Below are 17179 nucleotides of genomic sequence, written 5' to 3' on the forward strand. Positions count from 1 at the left end.
GTAATTGGTTAAATAATGAAGGCGTGACTGAAGAACTGATTGACAACAACTTAGCTCTACGCATTTCCTGGTCCTTAAAGGCATAATGGCTGTCTTGCCTACTACTTACTAAAACTACATACTGTGTACTAATAGTACTACAGACTATTTAGAATGTACTGTTTAGTAAAAACGTACACACTAAGCAAGAAATAGCAACATATTACTCATCCTTGCTGAGAAGGCATCATGTAATGTGCAATTGTGCGTTCCCCGCCTTTCGTTCATTTTTGTAGATCTTGTCCCCTATTCTGATTTTCAGCTGTTGTCAAACAAATCGTGAAAAGACGATTCTCTTCCTCTATACTGTGCAGCAAAATTCTACTAAATGAAAAGCCGAAATGAGTACTGCATCCTGGCAATTAAAGCATACTCAGGTTTCAAACTTTCACATACTGTAAAACTTCAGATTTTGGCATACCTTAAAGCCTACTATTTAGAACGCAAGTATTGTCATTCGGACATGGCCAATAACTTACAGCAAAATAAATACAATTTCACATTTGTTCTAATGAAATGTAGCCTTGAATTTGTTCTAATTATTCCAAGTTCCGCCTGTGTATCTGTTATCCATTTTAAGCACAGGTAGCTATATTTTATTTACAAACCCTACTGTACCTGGTTATGGCATGGTGAACCAGCACTGTAAAAGGAAGTGTAACCATAGCTTAGGCGGTCTACATCTTCTCCAGAAACAATATCAGGTCATAGGAAACTCCATATAAGCCTTTGACGCACTAGCTGTTCTTGGGAGATGTGTTCTCTGACAGCCGTTTGGGCTGAATTCCTCTGTATTGCATGACAGGGACACCTGCTGGGAGAGGAGAGAAAACATCTGCTCCTCATGACGCTTCAACACTACCAATAGTTTGTGTTCTAACCTTCTTCTAAAGCAGGGGTGTCAAAGTCAAATGGACGGAGGGCCAAATAAAAAATTTAGCTACAAGCCGAGGGCCGGACTGTTCGAATGTTCATTGAAAATTTTTTAAATGACGCATATAGTCTAGTGAACCTAATTGAACCTACTGAAAACCTAACAAATATATTCCAATATGATCAGATAAATAAAGCAATATTTTCTTATGGCTCTGTCAGTAATCTTTAATTTTCAACAGACACAAAAGACAAATTTCCTTTATATAAAAATCCCCATAACATGAACATTAAATGAAAGAAACCGGTATTCAAGGCACCATCAGTAGCCTATATTTTCTATTTTAGCAAAAGTGGGCTAAATTTACTTCAAAGAAAAAAACAATAATAGCAATTTTCTATCATCCACTCAACTGAAATATTTTTAAAATATAATTGGATTGAAATACAATAAAATAAAGTGCAAAAATCTATTAATCAAAAACAACACTTTGTTTAAGGAGAAGTAACATGCAGTGAAAACAAATATTAACTTTAACTTTTAAACTTGAACTGAGTAAAAACTCTAAATATGTGATTGCACAGTAATGTTCACTTGTTTGAGGTTGAGGGTGATACTTGGTGGTGTCCATCTTTTCCACAAGTTCATCAATGTTCGGGGTAAGGCCTGAGCTGAGGAAATCCTCAGAATTGAGTGGAGGTGTTCAGCAGTAAGTCGACTTCTGTGTGATGTTTTGTTCAGGTTCATCAAAGAAAACAGTTGTTCACACAGGTATGTGCTGCCAAACATAGAACAACGTTTGAGCAGCCTGGATGCGCAGCTGGGCATTGTGTCGGGAGGAAACGGGCGAACTCCGCAGCACCCACTGCCGCATATTTTGCCCTCAGTGCATCATTGCATTGGAGGTCAATCAACTCCATTTGGAGGTTTTGGTGGTGAGCTTTCCACGTCAACAGCAAATGGGTTACCGAGCAGTTCCAACCTGCTTTTTTGTGCTTCAAAGTCAGCAAATCGGCGTCGAAAGTCAGCGGCAAGCATACCTATTTTTATCAGCCAACTGTGCGCTCGGGAACGCACTGGTAGAGAGCTTCTCTTTCATGGGTCTGCAGCTGGGAAAGTGGCTCAAATTTCTTTCCGCATCTGCGTCTCCCACAGAGTCAGTTTGGTTTTAAATGCCTTCACTGTACTGTACATATCAGAGATGACACAGATCCCGACCCTGCAGCTGCAAGTTCATTGCATTCAGATGACTCGTAATGTCACACAGAAAAGCCATTTCACACAGAAACATTTCGTCTCGGAGTTGTGTTGTGTCTTTCCCTGCTGTCCAAGAACAGACAAATCTCCTCACGAAGCTCGAAACATCTTTGAAGCACCTTTCCCTGGCTTAGCCATCGCACCTCTGTGTGATAAGGCAAATCACCATGCTCCGTTTCTAACTCCGTCAGAAATGCCTTGAACTGGCGGTATTCAAACCTTTGGCTCTGATAAAGTTAACGTGCGCGTGATGATGCTCATTACATGCTCCATTTCAAGGCTTTACCGCACAACGCTTCCTGGTGTATGATACAATGATAAGCTGTCAGCTCACCTGTCGCGTTTCCTCTTGCATCTTTTTCCCGTATCTTCGCCACCAGTCCGCTCCTGTTGTCCACACATCGCAGGTGCTCCGTCGGTTGTCAAACCCACGAGTTTTTCCCAAGGCAGCTCCATCTCATTTACACATCTTGACACCTCTTCATACAAATCATGCCCCGTAGTTGTGCCATGCATAGGACGTAAAGCCAAAAACTCCTCTGTCACGCTTAGGCTGGAGTCCACTCCGCGGATGAAAATTGACAACTGGGCAATGTCAGAAATGTCGGTGCTCTCACCACAGCCAAGGAATATGCAATGAAATCTTTCCCTTTTTCACAAGCTGCTCTTTTAGATTGATGGACAACTGGTCTACTCTCTCGGCAATGGTGTTTCTGCTCAGACTCACATTTAAAAGAGTTGCCTTTTTCTGGGCAAACTTCGTCACAAACTTTAATCATGCAGTTTTTGATGAAATCCCCCTCCGTAAATGGCCGGGCTGATTTAGCGATCTCTTCTGCCAAAATAAAACTGGCCTTGACAGCAGCCTGGCCTTGTGATTTGGCTTTTTTGAACAGAGCCTGTCGAGATTTGAGGCCTCGTTTTTAATTCCTCTGCTTTTGTAGCCTTTGTTCCATGTCCATATTCTTGTTTTTGTCCGCGTGTTTCGTTCATAATGTCGTCTCAGATTATACTCTTTCAGTACCGCCACACTTTCTCCACACAGAAGAACACAGGTTTTCCAGCTACCTCCGTGAACATATACTCCGACTCCCACCTTGTTTGAAACCCCCGGTTCTCATGTCCACCTTCCGTTTTGCCATTTTTGATGGGTATCTGAAAAGTTAATTTACTGTGATGCTGACGACTGCTGTGCAATAAATATTGAAATGAAGCAGCCTACTGCTCGGTGCGTCACCGTTGCATGTGGGAAATGTTAGTATTGGTGCGTGTAAAAGATCTGCGGGCTGCCGGCTTCTGCGGTCTGCGGGCCGGTTCTAATAATAAATCAAGATCATCCCAGGGCCGTAAAAAACCTTCTCGCGGGCCGGATGTGGCCCGCGGGCCTTGACTCTGACATATGTGTTTAAAGAAGAAGCCCTCTGTAATGAAGTACAAACATTGCAAAGTGTTTAGACAAATCCCAGGGATGTTGAAGTGAGGATAACATACAGCGGGACACGATGCATTGTCTCTCTCCGAGGAAATAACATACAGGAAAATACTGTCAGTTGATCAACCACACACATGGTGTAGTGGGCTGTTGATCATACTACAGCTGAAAAACACGTCTAAACCTGCCAGTTATTACTGTGAAATAAATGAGTAATAAACATATTTAACCCTTTGGATCAAACCTGGAAAGGATCAAACAGGTCCACAAGAGGACTGATTTGGTCAAAGTGAAGTAATGCAGTATGTACATAGTAAGGCTACCAATCCTTATGGATTCAGCATAGATTATTTTCAATGTATCTATTTATTTTTCCCAAAATGGCAATAAGCATAACTATAGATATTCCACAAATGTAAAAGTGTTATGTGTTTAGGATTAAACCATGCTAGTTAGTTAGCGTTCTGTTTTACCTGTTCTTGAAGGGATGTGTGTTTGGAATTAGAGGGACCGTGTGTTTGAGGAGGGCCTGGGGTGCGTGGGAGTGGGCTGGCCTACACACCACACACACACACACACACACACCACACACACACACACACACACACACACACACACACACACACACACACAACACACACACACACACACCACACCCACACACACACACACCACACACACACAACAGGGGATCAGAGGCAGGCAGAGTGGCTCTCATCCCTGCCTCCCTTTGATCTGTGTCCCAGGCCTGCCTGCCTGGCTGCCTGCTTTGCACCGCACCACGCACGCTGACACCACGCACGCTGACACACGCACGCTGACACAACGCACGCTGACACAACGCACGCTGACACCACGCACGCTGACACAGCGCACGGCTGACACAATGCACGCTGACACCACGCACGCTGACACCACGCACGCTGACACTACGCACGCTGACACAACCACGCTGACACACGCACGCTGACACAACGCACGCTGACACAACGCACGCTGACACCCACGCACGCTGACACCACGCACGCTGACACCACGCACGCTGACACAACGCACGCTGACACACACCCACGCTGACACCACGCACGCTGTCACCACGCACGCTGACACACGCACGCTGACACCACGCCACGCTGACACAACGCACGCTTGACACCACGCACGCTGACACCACGCACGCTGAACACAAAGCACGCTGACACAACGCACGCTGACACCACGCACGCTGACACAACGCACGCTGACACAACGCACGCTGACACAACGCACGCTGACACCACGCACGCTGACACTACGCACGCTGACACAACGCACGCTGACACAAAGCACGCTGACACCACGCACGCTGACACACGCACGCTGACACAACGCACGCTGACACAACGCACGCTGACACACGCACGCTGACACAACACACGCTGACACCACGCAAGCTGACCACTACGCACGCTGACACAACGCACGCTGGACACAAAGCACGCTGACACCACGCACGCTGACACAACGCACGCTGACACAACGGCCGCTGACACAACGCACGCTGACACCACGCACGCTGACACAACACACGCTGACACCACGCACACTGACACAACGCACGCTGACACAAAGCACGCTGACACCACGCACGCTGACACAACGCACGCTGACAAAAAGCACGCTGACAAAAAGCACGCTGACACCACGCACGCTGACACCACGCACGCAGACACAACGCACGCTGACACAATGCACGCTGACACCACGCACGCTGACACCCACGCACGCTGACCACCACCCTACCACGCTGACACTACGCACGCTGACACAACGCACGCTGACCACACACACGCTGACACAACGCACGCTGACACAAAGCACCGCTGACACCCAACGCACGCTGACACAACGCACGCTCGACACCACGCACGCTGACCAACAACGCGCGCTGACACCACGCACGCTGACACCACGCACGCTGACACAAAGCACGCTGACCACAACGCACGCTGACACCACGCACGCTGACACCACGCACGCTGACACCACGCACGCTGACACAACGCACGCTGACACAACCACGCACGCTGACACAACGCCACGCTGACACCACGCACGCTGCACCAACGCACGCTGACACCACGCACGCTGACACCACGCACGCTGACACAACGCACGCTGACACCACGCACGCTGACACCACGCACGGCTGACACCACGCACGCTGACACAACGCACGCTGACACAACGCAGCTGGACACACCACGCACGCTGACACCACGCACGCTGACACAACGCACGCTGACACCATGCACACGCTGACACAACGCACGCTGACACAACGCACGCTGACACTAACGCCACGCTGACACCAACGGCACGACTTGACACCACGCACGCTGACACAACGCACGCTGACACCACTCACGCTGACCACCACGCACGCTGACACCACGCACGCTGACACAAAGGCACGCTGACACCACGATACGCTGACACTACGCACGCTGACACCACGCACGCTGACACCCACGCACGCTGACACAACGCACGCTGACACCACTCACGCTGACACCACGCACGCTGACACCACGCACGCTGACACAAAGCACGCTGACACCACGATACGCTGACACTACGCACGCTGACACCACGCACGCTGACACCACGCACGCTGACACAAAGCACGCTGACACCACGATACGCTCGCAATGCTAGCGACTTCCCCAACTGTCTAACAGAGATAAGCCAGGGGAGGCTCCAAACTGCCGCTCTTCTCTTCCATTAGCGAGCACTGATGCTTCTTTCAAAATGGGATGAATTCTATTTAAGACGCCAACATTAGTCATTGCCAAAAAGAGGGAGAGAGAGAGAGATAGAGGGAAAATGGAGGGAACAATCTAGAGGCTCTGACTCCATTCCTCCCCCCTCTCTGACTTCTAACAAGACATCCTGCACCTGAATACCAATGAGAGAGGGAGACTCATGTAGTCCCCCATATTATTAAAAGTTGGGCATTAAGCCTCTCACCAGGCACCATGTCAGCTGGCAAGCTCCACTGACAAGAAATCAAAGGGGATGAGTACATAGCCTGCATTCATAGCTCAGCTTCTCGCAGAGCAAGAGGGGGAATACATAGACGTTAATTAGAACTTCCATTAAAACAAATACTGTTTCAATTTGGCAAGTATAAAAAAAGATATAAGAGGCTTAAAAAAAAAAAGAGACCAGCTGTTGGCAGCTGCCAAGAGAATCATGTGTAAATCATATCCACTGGCTATATGTTTTAGCATAGATTATTAGGGCTTGCTGCTTGTTTAACACGTATGAACTCGGAGGAAAGGATTGCTGGTATCACAAATATACAAGTACAAACATTGGCGATATGGGGCTTTGTCTGTGTTTAGCTATGTATCAGATGGAATGCTTTTAGCGTGGGTATTTTATATGATGCAAAGGTCAAATGTTTTTCCCAAACAGGCTTGTACTCTCTAAACCAGTTAATGGGCTCTCTATCTGTGGTTGGTTCCATGCCTGCGTTCTCTATTCCTCAACCTCTAACCCCCCTAGAGCAGCTCAGTGAAACCAATACGCTCTTTGCTTCTCGTTTCAAAGAAATATCTTTGGATGTGGTTTCATTTATTTATTATCTACCAACCTTTCCCCTTCTCTTTTTTTGACAACTCTTGCCAATAGTACGTCTACTCTCTTTCTCGCTCTCTCTCTCGCTCTCTCTCTCTCTTTCTCTATCCGTCGCTCTCGCTCTCCCCCTGGAGAGGCAGCTCTTCTCCCCACACCCAGATGAAAGGCTATGGCGGACAATAAAAATGCTATTTAAATGCAAGGGTGTTGTGTGCGGGTAAGAGATATTTCCTGCAGAAAGTGAGCTGTTGCATCCTGATAAATAGTCAATATAAGGGAATGCGATTTACATTTATCTTGCAGAGGCAGCCAATATACATTTCAGTAAATTCTAGAAGTTGATGGTTTAAGTAGGAAATGACTGAGACGGATTCACATGTGTGTCCCACGCGGACAAAATGCCTATAAGATGGAGAATGGTATTGTCTTTATTAAAGTGTAGGCACATCGATCCTATCTTGAATACCAATTACACACCGGCGTACACTGTGGAACATACTGAAGAAGTTTTATTCCATAGATCTGTGGCATTATTTCCTCTACTCTATTTCATATTATTATAACCAAGTGTTACTATTATTATTATTAATATTCACAGTCTCTTACCTTCCACTTGTTGGAGCGGGAAGTGTTAATGCTGAGGCAGGTGAAGTGAAGTCTGGTGTATGAGGTATGCACACTGTTGTGACCTCTGTGGGAGGGGTCAAGGGGTGGCAGGGTCGCAGCAGGGCCGGGCTGCAGTCAACCTGCCTTGCTAGCTGTCTGGAGGTTGGGGATGTTGTCTGGCTGCATGTGTTTCCTGTTAGTTCCAGATGCCTCTCTGACAGGTGCATGGACGTGATTAATACTCTGTCTCTGGCCATATCTCTCTCTCTCTCTCTCACTCTATCTCTCTCTCTCTTTCTTTCTCTGTCTGTCTTTCTCTCTCGCTCTCACTTACTCTCTCTCACACTCTCTGTCTTTCTCTCTCTCTCTCTCTCTCCCTCCAGTTAAATTAGAATATGCGAGGGGGTTTGGTCCCCAGCTGGTTGTCTGGTGTAGCAGCCCGTTCCTCTCAGTATCCAGCTGAGAGCTATTTCACTATTTATTTACATGTAATTATGACTATGAGGTGCAGATATTAACACTGTCAAGAACAATTTGACCTGACATTTTTCACTAGGCCTGGCCCCTGCTGTTTTTAGCAAACAAACCCCCCCAGCTCCCCCCGACTTCCCCGCTCCCCGATACGCCTCTCTGTCCTCTCCGAGCTGCACCCTCCCTCATACACACAGCCCTGCCTCACTGAAACCACTCTGCTGGAATCAGAAAATCTGCCGTTTAATTTGGCAGAGACGGTGGTGTGAGGAGAGTTGCAGTGTGTGTGTGTGTGTGTGCGTGCGTGCGTGCGTGCGTGTGTGTGTGTGTGTGTGTGTGTTTGTGTATTGGAGGGGGTTGCTCTTGTTCCTGGTGGCTGAATCCATCCCACAGTAACTCAAGCATATCACTAGCAGAGAATAGAGGATTGCTCCCCACACGTTCTCCAATTGCAGCCCAATAGACTCTGGTTAGTGAGGGGCCCTGCATGCACAGTGGGCCGTTTAGCAGGGAGGGGGTCCTTTCTCTGGCTAGTAGCAGGCAGCTGTGCTCCATTGAACACAAGGATAGAGAAGACGCGTGGGGGCGGGGAATGGGTCAGAGAAGAAAATTTATTTAATCAAATCTATTACAAAGCTATTATTCTCCAATTACATTTTATGAAATATTGCTTGCTACATCCATTTGTTGACCAAAATATTAGCTTGTTAACAACAATGTTTGTAAACAAGGTAAATGTAAACAAACGCCGTATAGCCCCAAACATGGTTACAATTATACATTTTATATCATAGATGGTCAGTCCTTGCAACTATAGCTCTTTCTATGAATTTGAGAGTGGTTACATTTCTCCAGCCCCATCCCTTAGCTTTTTTGCAAAACAGGGGGTGGGGAGCATGCTTTGTAATGGTTTCAATTAAGGATTCTAGCTTTAATATCTTGTGGAATTTTGTTTGATATTCTGTTTGTTTAGGTCTCCAGTTTAGCTGTTTGATAAAATGGTGCAGCTCAGTGTTTGTGGGGAGAATTGTTAGAGAGCGGAGTAGAGAGTCTGGGGGACACTGTGGTAGTATGGCTAATGTTGTGAGAAGTGACAGCTTGTTCCAATGGCCACTAATCATCCTCATCTGTGCCCGGCATGTCAATGCCCAGATTCTGTCAGTGCCAATCAGGCACTTAATTGAACACAATTAGCATCCCCCTTCCCTGCCATACACCCCACACTCTTCAAATACCTATTTCTCTCTCTCTCTCCACTCTCTCTATTCCCCATTCTCCCCCTCTCTTCCTCCTGTCTCTGTCTCTCCTTAGCATTGGCGGCGGAAGACACTTTCACTTTTGATTAACGTGCCGCGGCCAATTAACGCGCTGACACGCAGGCCAGGGCCCGTCATCTGCTGTCTGCCACCAACGCTGCCGTCTGCGTCCTGGCCCCACACTGCTCCCACCACCTCCACCGTGACCAAAACGCTTTCATTCAATTTATGCAATCTCTGTTATTTTTAAATAGTCATTTTGTCTGCTCAGATGAGGGGCCTTACTGCCCGCTGGGCTGCCCCTCTCATGTGAGAAGGAGGGATGAGGGGGAGGGAGGGCTGGACTTGGGGTTGCACTGCTATTGACTCTTTAGAAAAAATCCTTGATCTTTAAGTACTTTTCTCTTTCCTAGTTGTTTTCAAAATGAAGGAATTTATGCTGTTTATTTGATTTGTAAGTTTGACTTCATTTTGTTCATCGCAAAATCATTTTACCCTGCATTCTTGAATTGATCAGTAAAATTAGGTTTCATTTAGATTTGGAGTAATATGGGATTCAAAGTATTTTTTGGACCAATTCTCAGAAATAATTTGCAAATATTCCATATTTGATATGGAATATTCCTAATAATTTTAGTCGTTGCACAAGTTTGAATTATTTTCTATTAACATGTATTTGGTTCCTCAATCAACCAACACTAACCACACAGTATACTCAATTGACTTGACTTATAGGTCAGTGAATTCAACCATATATTTAATCTCTGTAATCACACCTACAGGACTGGCCTTGAAAAATCCACCCAAATCTGGTGTCATCATCATCCCTGATCTTAAGTCATTCCCAGCTGAGGCGTGTATCAGCCAGGCAGATCTGCCAAGGTGTGAGATGTTATTCTGCGCCCCTCAGATAACTTCCAGACATTTGGAGTGCTTATTTTCTCCTCTCTGCCCCGGTGACCTCTGCCGAACTTAAAGGTACGTCTTGGGGGCATTCGATTTGGGCAGAACGGGAGCTATCGGTGACAGGGGAGCTAATCCAGTCTTGCGCAGATTAAGAGCAGAGTTTGTGGAGTGGGGTGTATTGGCGCGGGTGCTGGCGCCGGGAATGGAACACAGGGCTGTCCTATCAGCTCTCCAGGCAGGCTGGCCCTCAGGCCAACTTTAGTCCTAGAGGAGTCTTTGTACTTCCCAAATCCTCTCTCTCACACTCTCTCTTTCTGTCTCTTCTCTCTCCTCTTTCCCCTCGCTTTATATCTCTTTCTCTCTTTTGCTTATACTGTATCACTATTTCTTCAGATGCAAAAACTTTGTCTGTGAAATATTTTAGTTAAAATGAAAAAATGTACAGGTATAGTGAACATTTTAATCTGTCTGTGGGTAGTGCAGGTCACTGGATTAACAGGTGCATTCTGACCTGTTTATTGTCGCATGCTGTAGAGTAACAGTGAAATGCTTACTTACAGGCCCTTCCCAGCAATGCAGAATCCAGTCAAATAAATAATAACAATAATAATAATATAAAAAATAGAAAATAACAATAGAAAAAATATATATAGTATCACAAGGAATAAATGCGCAATGAGCAAAGATAGCTTTGCTATATACATAGGGTACCAGTACTGTGTTGATGTGCAGGGGTACGAGGTAATTGAGGTAGATATGTACATACAGTGCATTCGGAAAGTATTCATACCCCTTGACTTTTTCCACATTTTGTTACGTTACAGTCTTAGGGTTGTTGTCCTGTTGGAAGGTGAACCTTCGTCCCAGTCTGGGGTCCTGAGCGCTCTGGAACAGGTTTTCATCAAGATCTCTCTGCTCTGTTCATCTTTCCCTCGATCCTGACTAGTCTCCCAGTCCCTGCCGCTGAAAAACATCCCCACAGCATGATGCTGCCACCACCATGCTTCCCCGTAGGGATGGTGCCAGGTTTCCTCCAGATGTGACGCTTGGCATTCAGGCCAAAGAGTTCAATCTTTGTTTCATCAGAACAGAGCATCTTGTTTCTCATGGTCTGAGAGTCCTTTAGATGCCTTTTGGCAAACTCCAAGCAGGCTGTCATGTGCCTTTTACTGAGGAGTGGCTTCCGTCTGGCCACTCTACCATAATGGCCTGATTGGTGGAGTGCTGTAGAGATGGTTGTCCTTCTGGAAGGTTCTCCTATCTCCACAGAGGAACTCTAGAGCTCTGTCAGAGTGAACATCGGGTTCTTGGTTACCTCCCCGACCAAGGCCCTTCTCCCCCAATTGCTCAGTTTGGCCGGGCGGCCAGCACTAGGAAGAGTTGGTGGTTCCAAACTACTTCCATTTAAAAATTATGGAGGCCACTGTGTTCTTGGGGACCTTCAATAATGCAGACATTTTTTGGTATCGTTCCTCAGATCTGTGCCTCAGATCTGTGCCTCAACACAATCCTGTCTCTGAGCTCTACAGACAATTCCTTCAACCTCATGGCTTAGTTTTTGGTCTGACGTGCACTGTCAACTGTGGGACCTTATGTAGACAAGTGTGCCTTTTCAAATCATGTCCAATCAATTGAATGTACCACAGGTGGACTCCAATCAAGTTGTAGAAACATCTCAAGGATGATCAATGGAAACAGGATGCAACTGAGCTCAATTTCGAGTCTCATTGCAAGGGGTCTGAATACTTATGTAAATAAGGTATATATGTTTTTTATGTTTTATACATTAGAAAACATTTCTAAAAACCTGTTTTCGCTTTGTCATTATGGGGTATTCTGTGTAGATTGATATATTTTTTTATTTTCAATAAAGTTTAGAATAAGTATAGAAAATGTAGAAAAAGTCAAGGGGACTGAATACTTTCCGATCACTATAGGTAGGGGTAAAGTGACTAAGCAACAGGATAGATAATAGTCAGTAGCAGCAGCATATGTGATGAGTGTGTATGTGTGTGTGTGTGTGTGTGGCGAATGTGTGCTTGTGTGTACGTGTAATGTGTGAGTGAGTGAGTGTGTATGTGTTGGCGTGTCAGTGTAAGTATGTGTGAGTGTGTGGGGAGAGTCCAGTGTGTGTGTATGTGTTGGCGTGTCAGAGTAAGTATGTGTCAGTGTGTGGGTAGAGTCCAGTGTCTGTGTATAGAGTCAAAAAGATTGATTGCAAAAAGGATCGATGCAGATAGTCCGGGTAGTTTTGATTAACTGTTCAGCAGTCTTATGGCTTAGAGTAGAAGCTGTTCAGGAGCCTTTTGGTCCCAGACTTAGCACTCCGGTACCGTTTGCCATGCGGTAGCAGAGAGAACAGTCTATGACTTGGGTGAATGGAATCTTTTAACAATTTTAGGGCCTTCCTCTGACACCGCCTGGTATAGAGGTCCTGGATGGCAGGGAGTTCAACCCCATTGATGTACTGGGCCGTACGCACTATCCTCTGTAGTGCCTTGCGGTCGGATGCTGAGTAGTTGCCATACCAAGCTGTGATTTAGCCAGTCAAGATGCTCTCAATGGTGCAGCTGTAGAACTTTTTAAGGATCTTGAGGGCCCATGCCAAATCTTTTCAGCCTCCTTAGGGGGAAGCGGTGTTGTCGTGCCCTCTTCACGACTGTGTTGGTGTGTTTAGACCATGAGGTCCTTAGCAAAGTGGACACCAAGGAACTTGAAGCTCTCTGTGGTCAATCAAGGGTTAAGATGGGCATAGCACATTACGTGACTGTAAAGATATAATGTAAATATTGTTTAGGGATATTACATTGGGTGCTTCATAAGTAGTGATAATGAAGGGTATTAAATAACATTGTGACGGAAGGCATCTCTTTGAAACTGTGGTTTGAATATGTCACTGTGGGGAATTTAGTGAGTATTGTATATAAGAAAATTATGACATTTTTCCCTCTTTTGTTGTAGCCTAAGGAAATATTGCCTTTCGCTTTTTCTGTCAGTCAACTTCCTCACAGCAAGTAAAATTTTATTCTGGAAGCAAATCCAACAAAGAGCAAAGGCTCGTCAAACATTTAAGCAGACACAAAAATATAATTTGACTGTTAAGGAAATTAGCAGGGTATGAAAGAACCTCTTTTTGTGTGGCAAATGCTCTATTTGTTTATCTGAAAGGATGCACATTGTATCAACTTCCAGTTCTCCATTCACTCCGCCGCGGGGCTGGAGGGCTCAGAAGTTGAGAGAATTAATTAGTTTTTTATTATTATTTATAAAGTAATCTATCTGTAGAGAGCGAGGCAGGGAACGCCCTGGAGCAGTGTCCTTTAAACTGCTCCTGTCTCACATTATCTCCTCCAACAGCCCTAGCACAAAGTCAAACAACAAACGAACACTGAGGATGCTGTACGGAGAGAAAGAGAGAGGGGGAGGGAGGCAGGGGTGTAGTGGAGGGCTGTTCTGAAAGAGAGTGAGGGTGTTAGTTAAGTGTGTATTGAGTGGTGTTGTTCTGAAGCAGAGCAGGTCTAAAGGCCTGTTGAGGGTGTGTTTTACACCCTGCAGCTGATACTAAGCATCATCCATATCTCTACCCACATCAGATAATAAGGGGAAGTGGTGAAATAGCATTGATTTTTGTTTAGCTGTGTGAAAGCAGAAAGACATTACAGATAGCTAATATGAACCCGGCTCAAATGAGGAGCTTACCTTTCCCCCCTCCAGCAAAAGTGAACCAAAATCATCTGAGTGATTTTAGGAGAGGCATCTCAAGGATACAACCTTCCAGACAATCCTCTCTTCTTTACAACTGCAAACTTTGCAATCTTGACGAAAAAAAAATAGATGATAAAATTGTCCATGAAAAATAGCCTTCTCTTTTGAGGAACTAGTTAATCCTATGAATAGTAATAAGGTTGATTCGAGCACAGTCCCTGATTGTTGGCCGCTTCATTATTTCATGTTTAAATAAGGAAGTGATGTAATCAAGCTTCAATTAACTGATGACTATACTGGCCCACCCCTCCAGCTGTCTCCCTGGACCCCCGGCTAGCACTTCCCCACACCCACGTCACATGACCAGCACATCTTAGCCCAGCACAGCATAGTAAGTACATCACAGCCCAGCACAACACAGCAGGGGACAGGAGGTTCCACACTGAGTCTGTTCTGCAGCTCCGGCCCATATGGGAGGCAGCATCCCATGTGTCCTGCATGCAGAGAGCCATGAATCTCCCTCTCATGGATACATGTCACATGTTCTGTATAACTAAGTGGTGGGGTTGGAGGAGGCTGGGGGTTTCCATGCTGATAGAATTAACATGAGGAAATCGCTAACCAGCCTTTATGTCTCTGATGTGCCTCAAGTGCTTCATATTTCGTCAGATACTTTTTTTTCTTCAGAATATGATTAATTTGTGGAATAAAATCAATTTTCCCTATGCGGTGTGTGTGTCTGGCTATGCATTGCTGAGCAGTATGACTGCGTACGTATGCAGTGAAGAAGTTCTACAGTATAAAGGTTTCTTAGATGTCCACTCTGGAGATTGACTGGAGCCCTGTCCTTCTGTAGGATATTTTGCACCACAGCATCGGCTCTGTGAACTGTGTTTAAACCTTTGTCTGTTGTGTGTGTGTGTGTGTGTGTGTGTGTGTGTGTGTGTGTGTGTGTGTGTGTGTGTGTGTGTGTGTGTGTGTGTGTAACCACCTCCATGATGAGCTAATTGGTTTAGCAGCCAAAGCGCCAAAGGCCAGCCCAGCGTAGCGAGACACAACGTGAACCTGATGTTGGGGAGGATGCTTCCTTGCAATAGAAGGGAAGCATATGTGGGACCAATTCCCCCATTAAGAGTCTCCCCCTCTGCTTTCCTAAAAGGGAAATATAAGTCTAATTCAACATTTGATGTTTAGGGAAGAAGCTCAGTAGAAACGTCCGTCCGCACTGCGTTGTGGTGATACCTGTGCCTCTAGTCTAATGGAGATAATAACATTCATAGCACTAGTGGATTATTATTTGTTAACTCATGATTGTGTACAGATGTAGGATCTTAATTTGAACCGGTTTGCTACAGTAGGGAAATGATACTACAGCAACAGGAAATGTAAATGATTATGTGGATTATAATTAATGGACATTTTTTGTAGGATTTGATAGGGCAAACAAGTATGAAATTTCAAAATGGAAAATACAATTTAAAAAAAATATGAACCTCAATTACACTGCAAGTTTGCATTTCCTGCTATGCCTACATCTGTAGATGAATATGAAATGATATTGCAGAGTATTAAATAAATGCACTCATGCTGTATAAATAACACTCCTAATACTTACCCTAGCCGTAACTGTAACTCATACTAGCAGTAGGCCCTTCGGTGAGGCTAGTAGAGCCTATTTGTGTGGGGATCTGATCTAAGGGGATCGTTTACTGCTTCCAACTCCATTACTATTCATGAGATGGCTAGGCTAGGGGCTGGGGATTAGGGACTCCCTCAGTGCTTGTTGTGGTGTGTAGGCCTCAGGCCTCCTCCAGCCCCCAGGCTCTGGGATATACAGGGGCTGTCTGGCACTGCTGGTGGTTCTATTATCACCCTGAGACCCTTCTGTCCCCGTGCTGTCCCCGTGCTGTCCCCACGCTGTCCCCACGCTGTCCCCACGCTAAACACTGAACTCACTGGCACCTCTTTCTTTCCCTCTCTCACCCATCTCTCTCTCTCATCCCTGTCCTTTTTTTGGGACTTCAAGACTTTTTTGTTGGTCCATGTTCCATGCTGCCTCTGTACAACTCAGTAATGTGATAACTCCCAGTGTTTTCTGCAACTTGCTGGTGTAGTCACTCAATCCCATCCATGTGTTGTTTAGGACCTAGGCCTCTCTAACCGCCCCTCTGTCTCCCCTCTGCCCTCCCCAGGTGATGAGCATCCTGAGTAACCCCAACGCCGTGCCCTCCCAGTCCCAGCATGACTTCTCCATCTCCCCCCTCCACGGCAGCCTGGAGTCCTCCAACCCCATCTCAGCCAGCTGCAGCCAGCGCTCTGACTCCATCAAGGGGGTGGACAGCCTGGCCTCCTCCCAGTCCTACTGTCCCCCCACCTACAGTGCCACCAGCTACAGTGTGGACCCCGTCACCGCCGGATACCAGTACAGTCAGTATGGACAGAGTAAGTACTGCATCTGCGTTTATGTGTGAATGTGAGAAAGTGAGTGTGTGTGTTTGTTTATGGATGTCTTTTGCCTTTCCCATCTGACCTCCTTCCAAGTCTCCTGCCTGTCTTCCATCTCATATTACATGGGACCAGTGGTAGTTAGAGGAAATGGTGCCGCTACCACCACCTCCCAGGCCGGGCTGCCCCCTGACCTTTGACTCCTGGTCTGTCTGATAAAGGCCTATGATTCACCCTCCGGTGCTGCCTGGCTTAGTCACACCCCACTCTGCTCTGCTTAGCTGGGAACAAGGAGAGGGCCACTTCAAAGACACTAACACACCCTGAGGGGCACCCTGTCCTCTTAGCCACCCCTTGCTCTCTCTGTTCACAACACACACACAACACACACACACACACACACACAACACACAACACACACACACACACACACACACACACACACACACACACACACCCACACACACACACACACACACAAACACACACACAACACACACACACACAGCACACTCAGGACAGGAAACGGGGCTGATTAGATTAACAAATTATTGACTATGTGTCAAT

General features: G+C 46.2%; 1 protein-coding gene across 3 annotated transcripts in view; it reads left to right on the top strand.

Annotated features, from left to right (window-relative positions):
• Positions 1 to 16609, top strand: part of LOC112068742 (paired box protein Pax-7) — a gene marked incomplete at its 3' end in the record, with an annotated part of 62366 nt that extends 45757 nt beyond the window's left edge. For all 3 annotated transcript variants that reach the window (XM_024135940.2, XM_024135941.2, XM_024135942.2), the window contains 1 exon segment: positions 16360 to 16609. In XM_024135940.2, the coding sequence (XP_023991708.1) occupies positions 16360 to 16609 (250 nt within the window).
• Positions 16610 to 17179: the final 570 nt, after the last annotated feature.

Source organism: Salvelinus sp. IW2-2015, unplaced genomic scaffold (assembly GCF_002910315.2).
Source record: "Salvelinus sp. IW2-2015 unplaced genomic scaffold, ASM291031v2 Un_scaffold667, whole genome shotgun sequence".
Classification (NCBI taxonomy): domain Eukaryota; kingdom Metazoa; phylum Chordata; class Actinopteri; order Salmoniformes; family Salmonidae; genus Salvelinus; species Salvelinus sp. IW2-2015.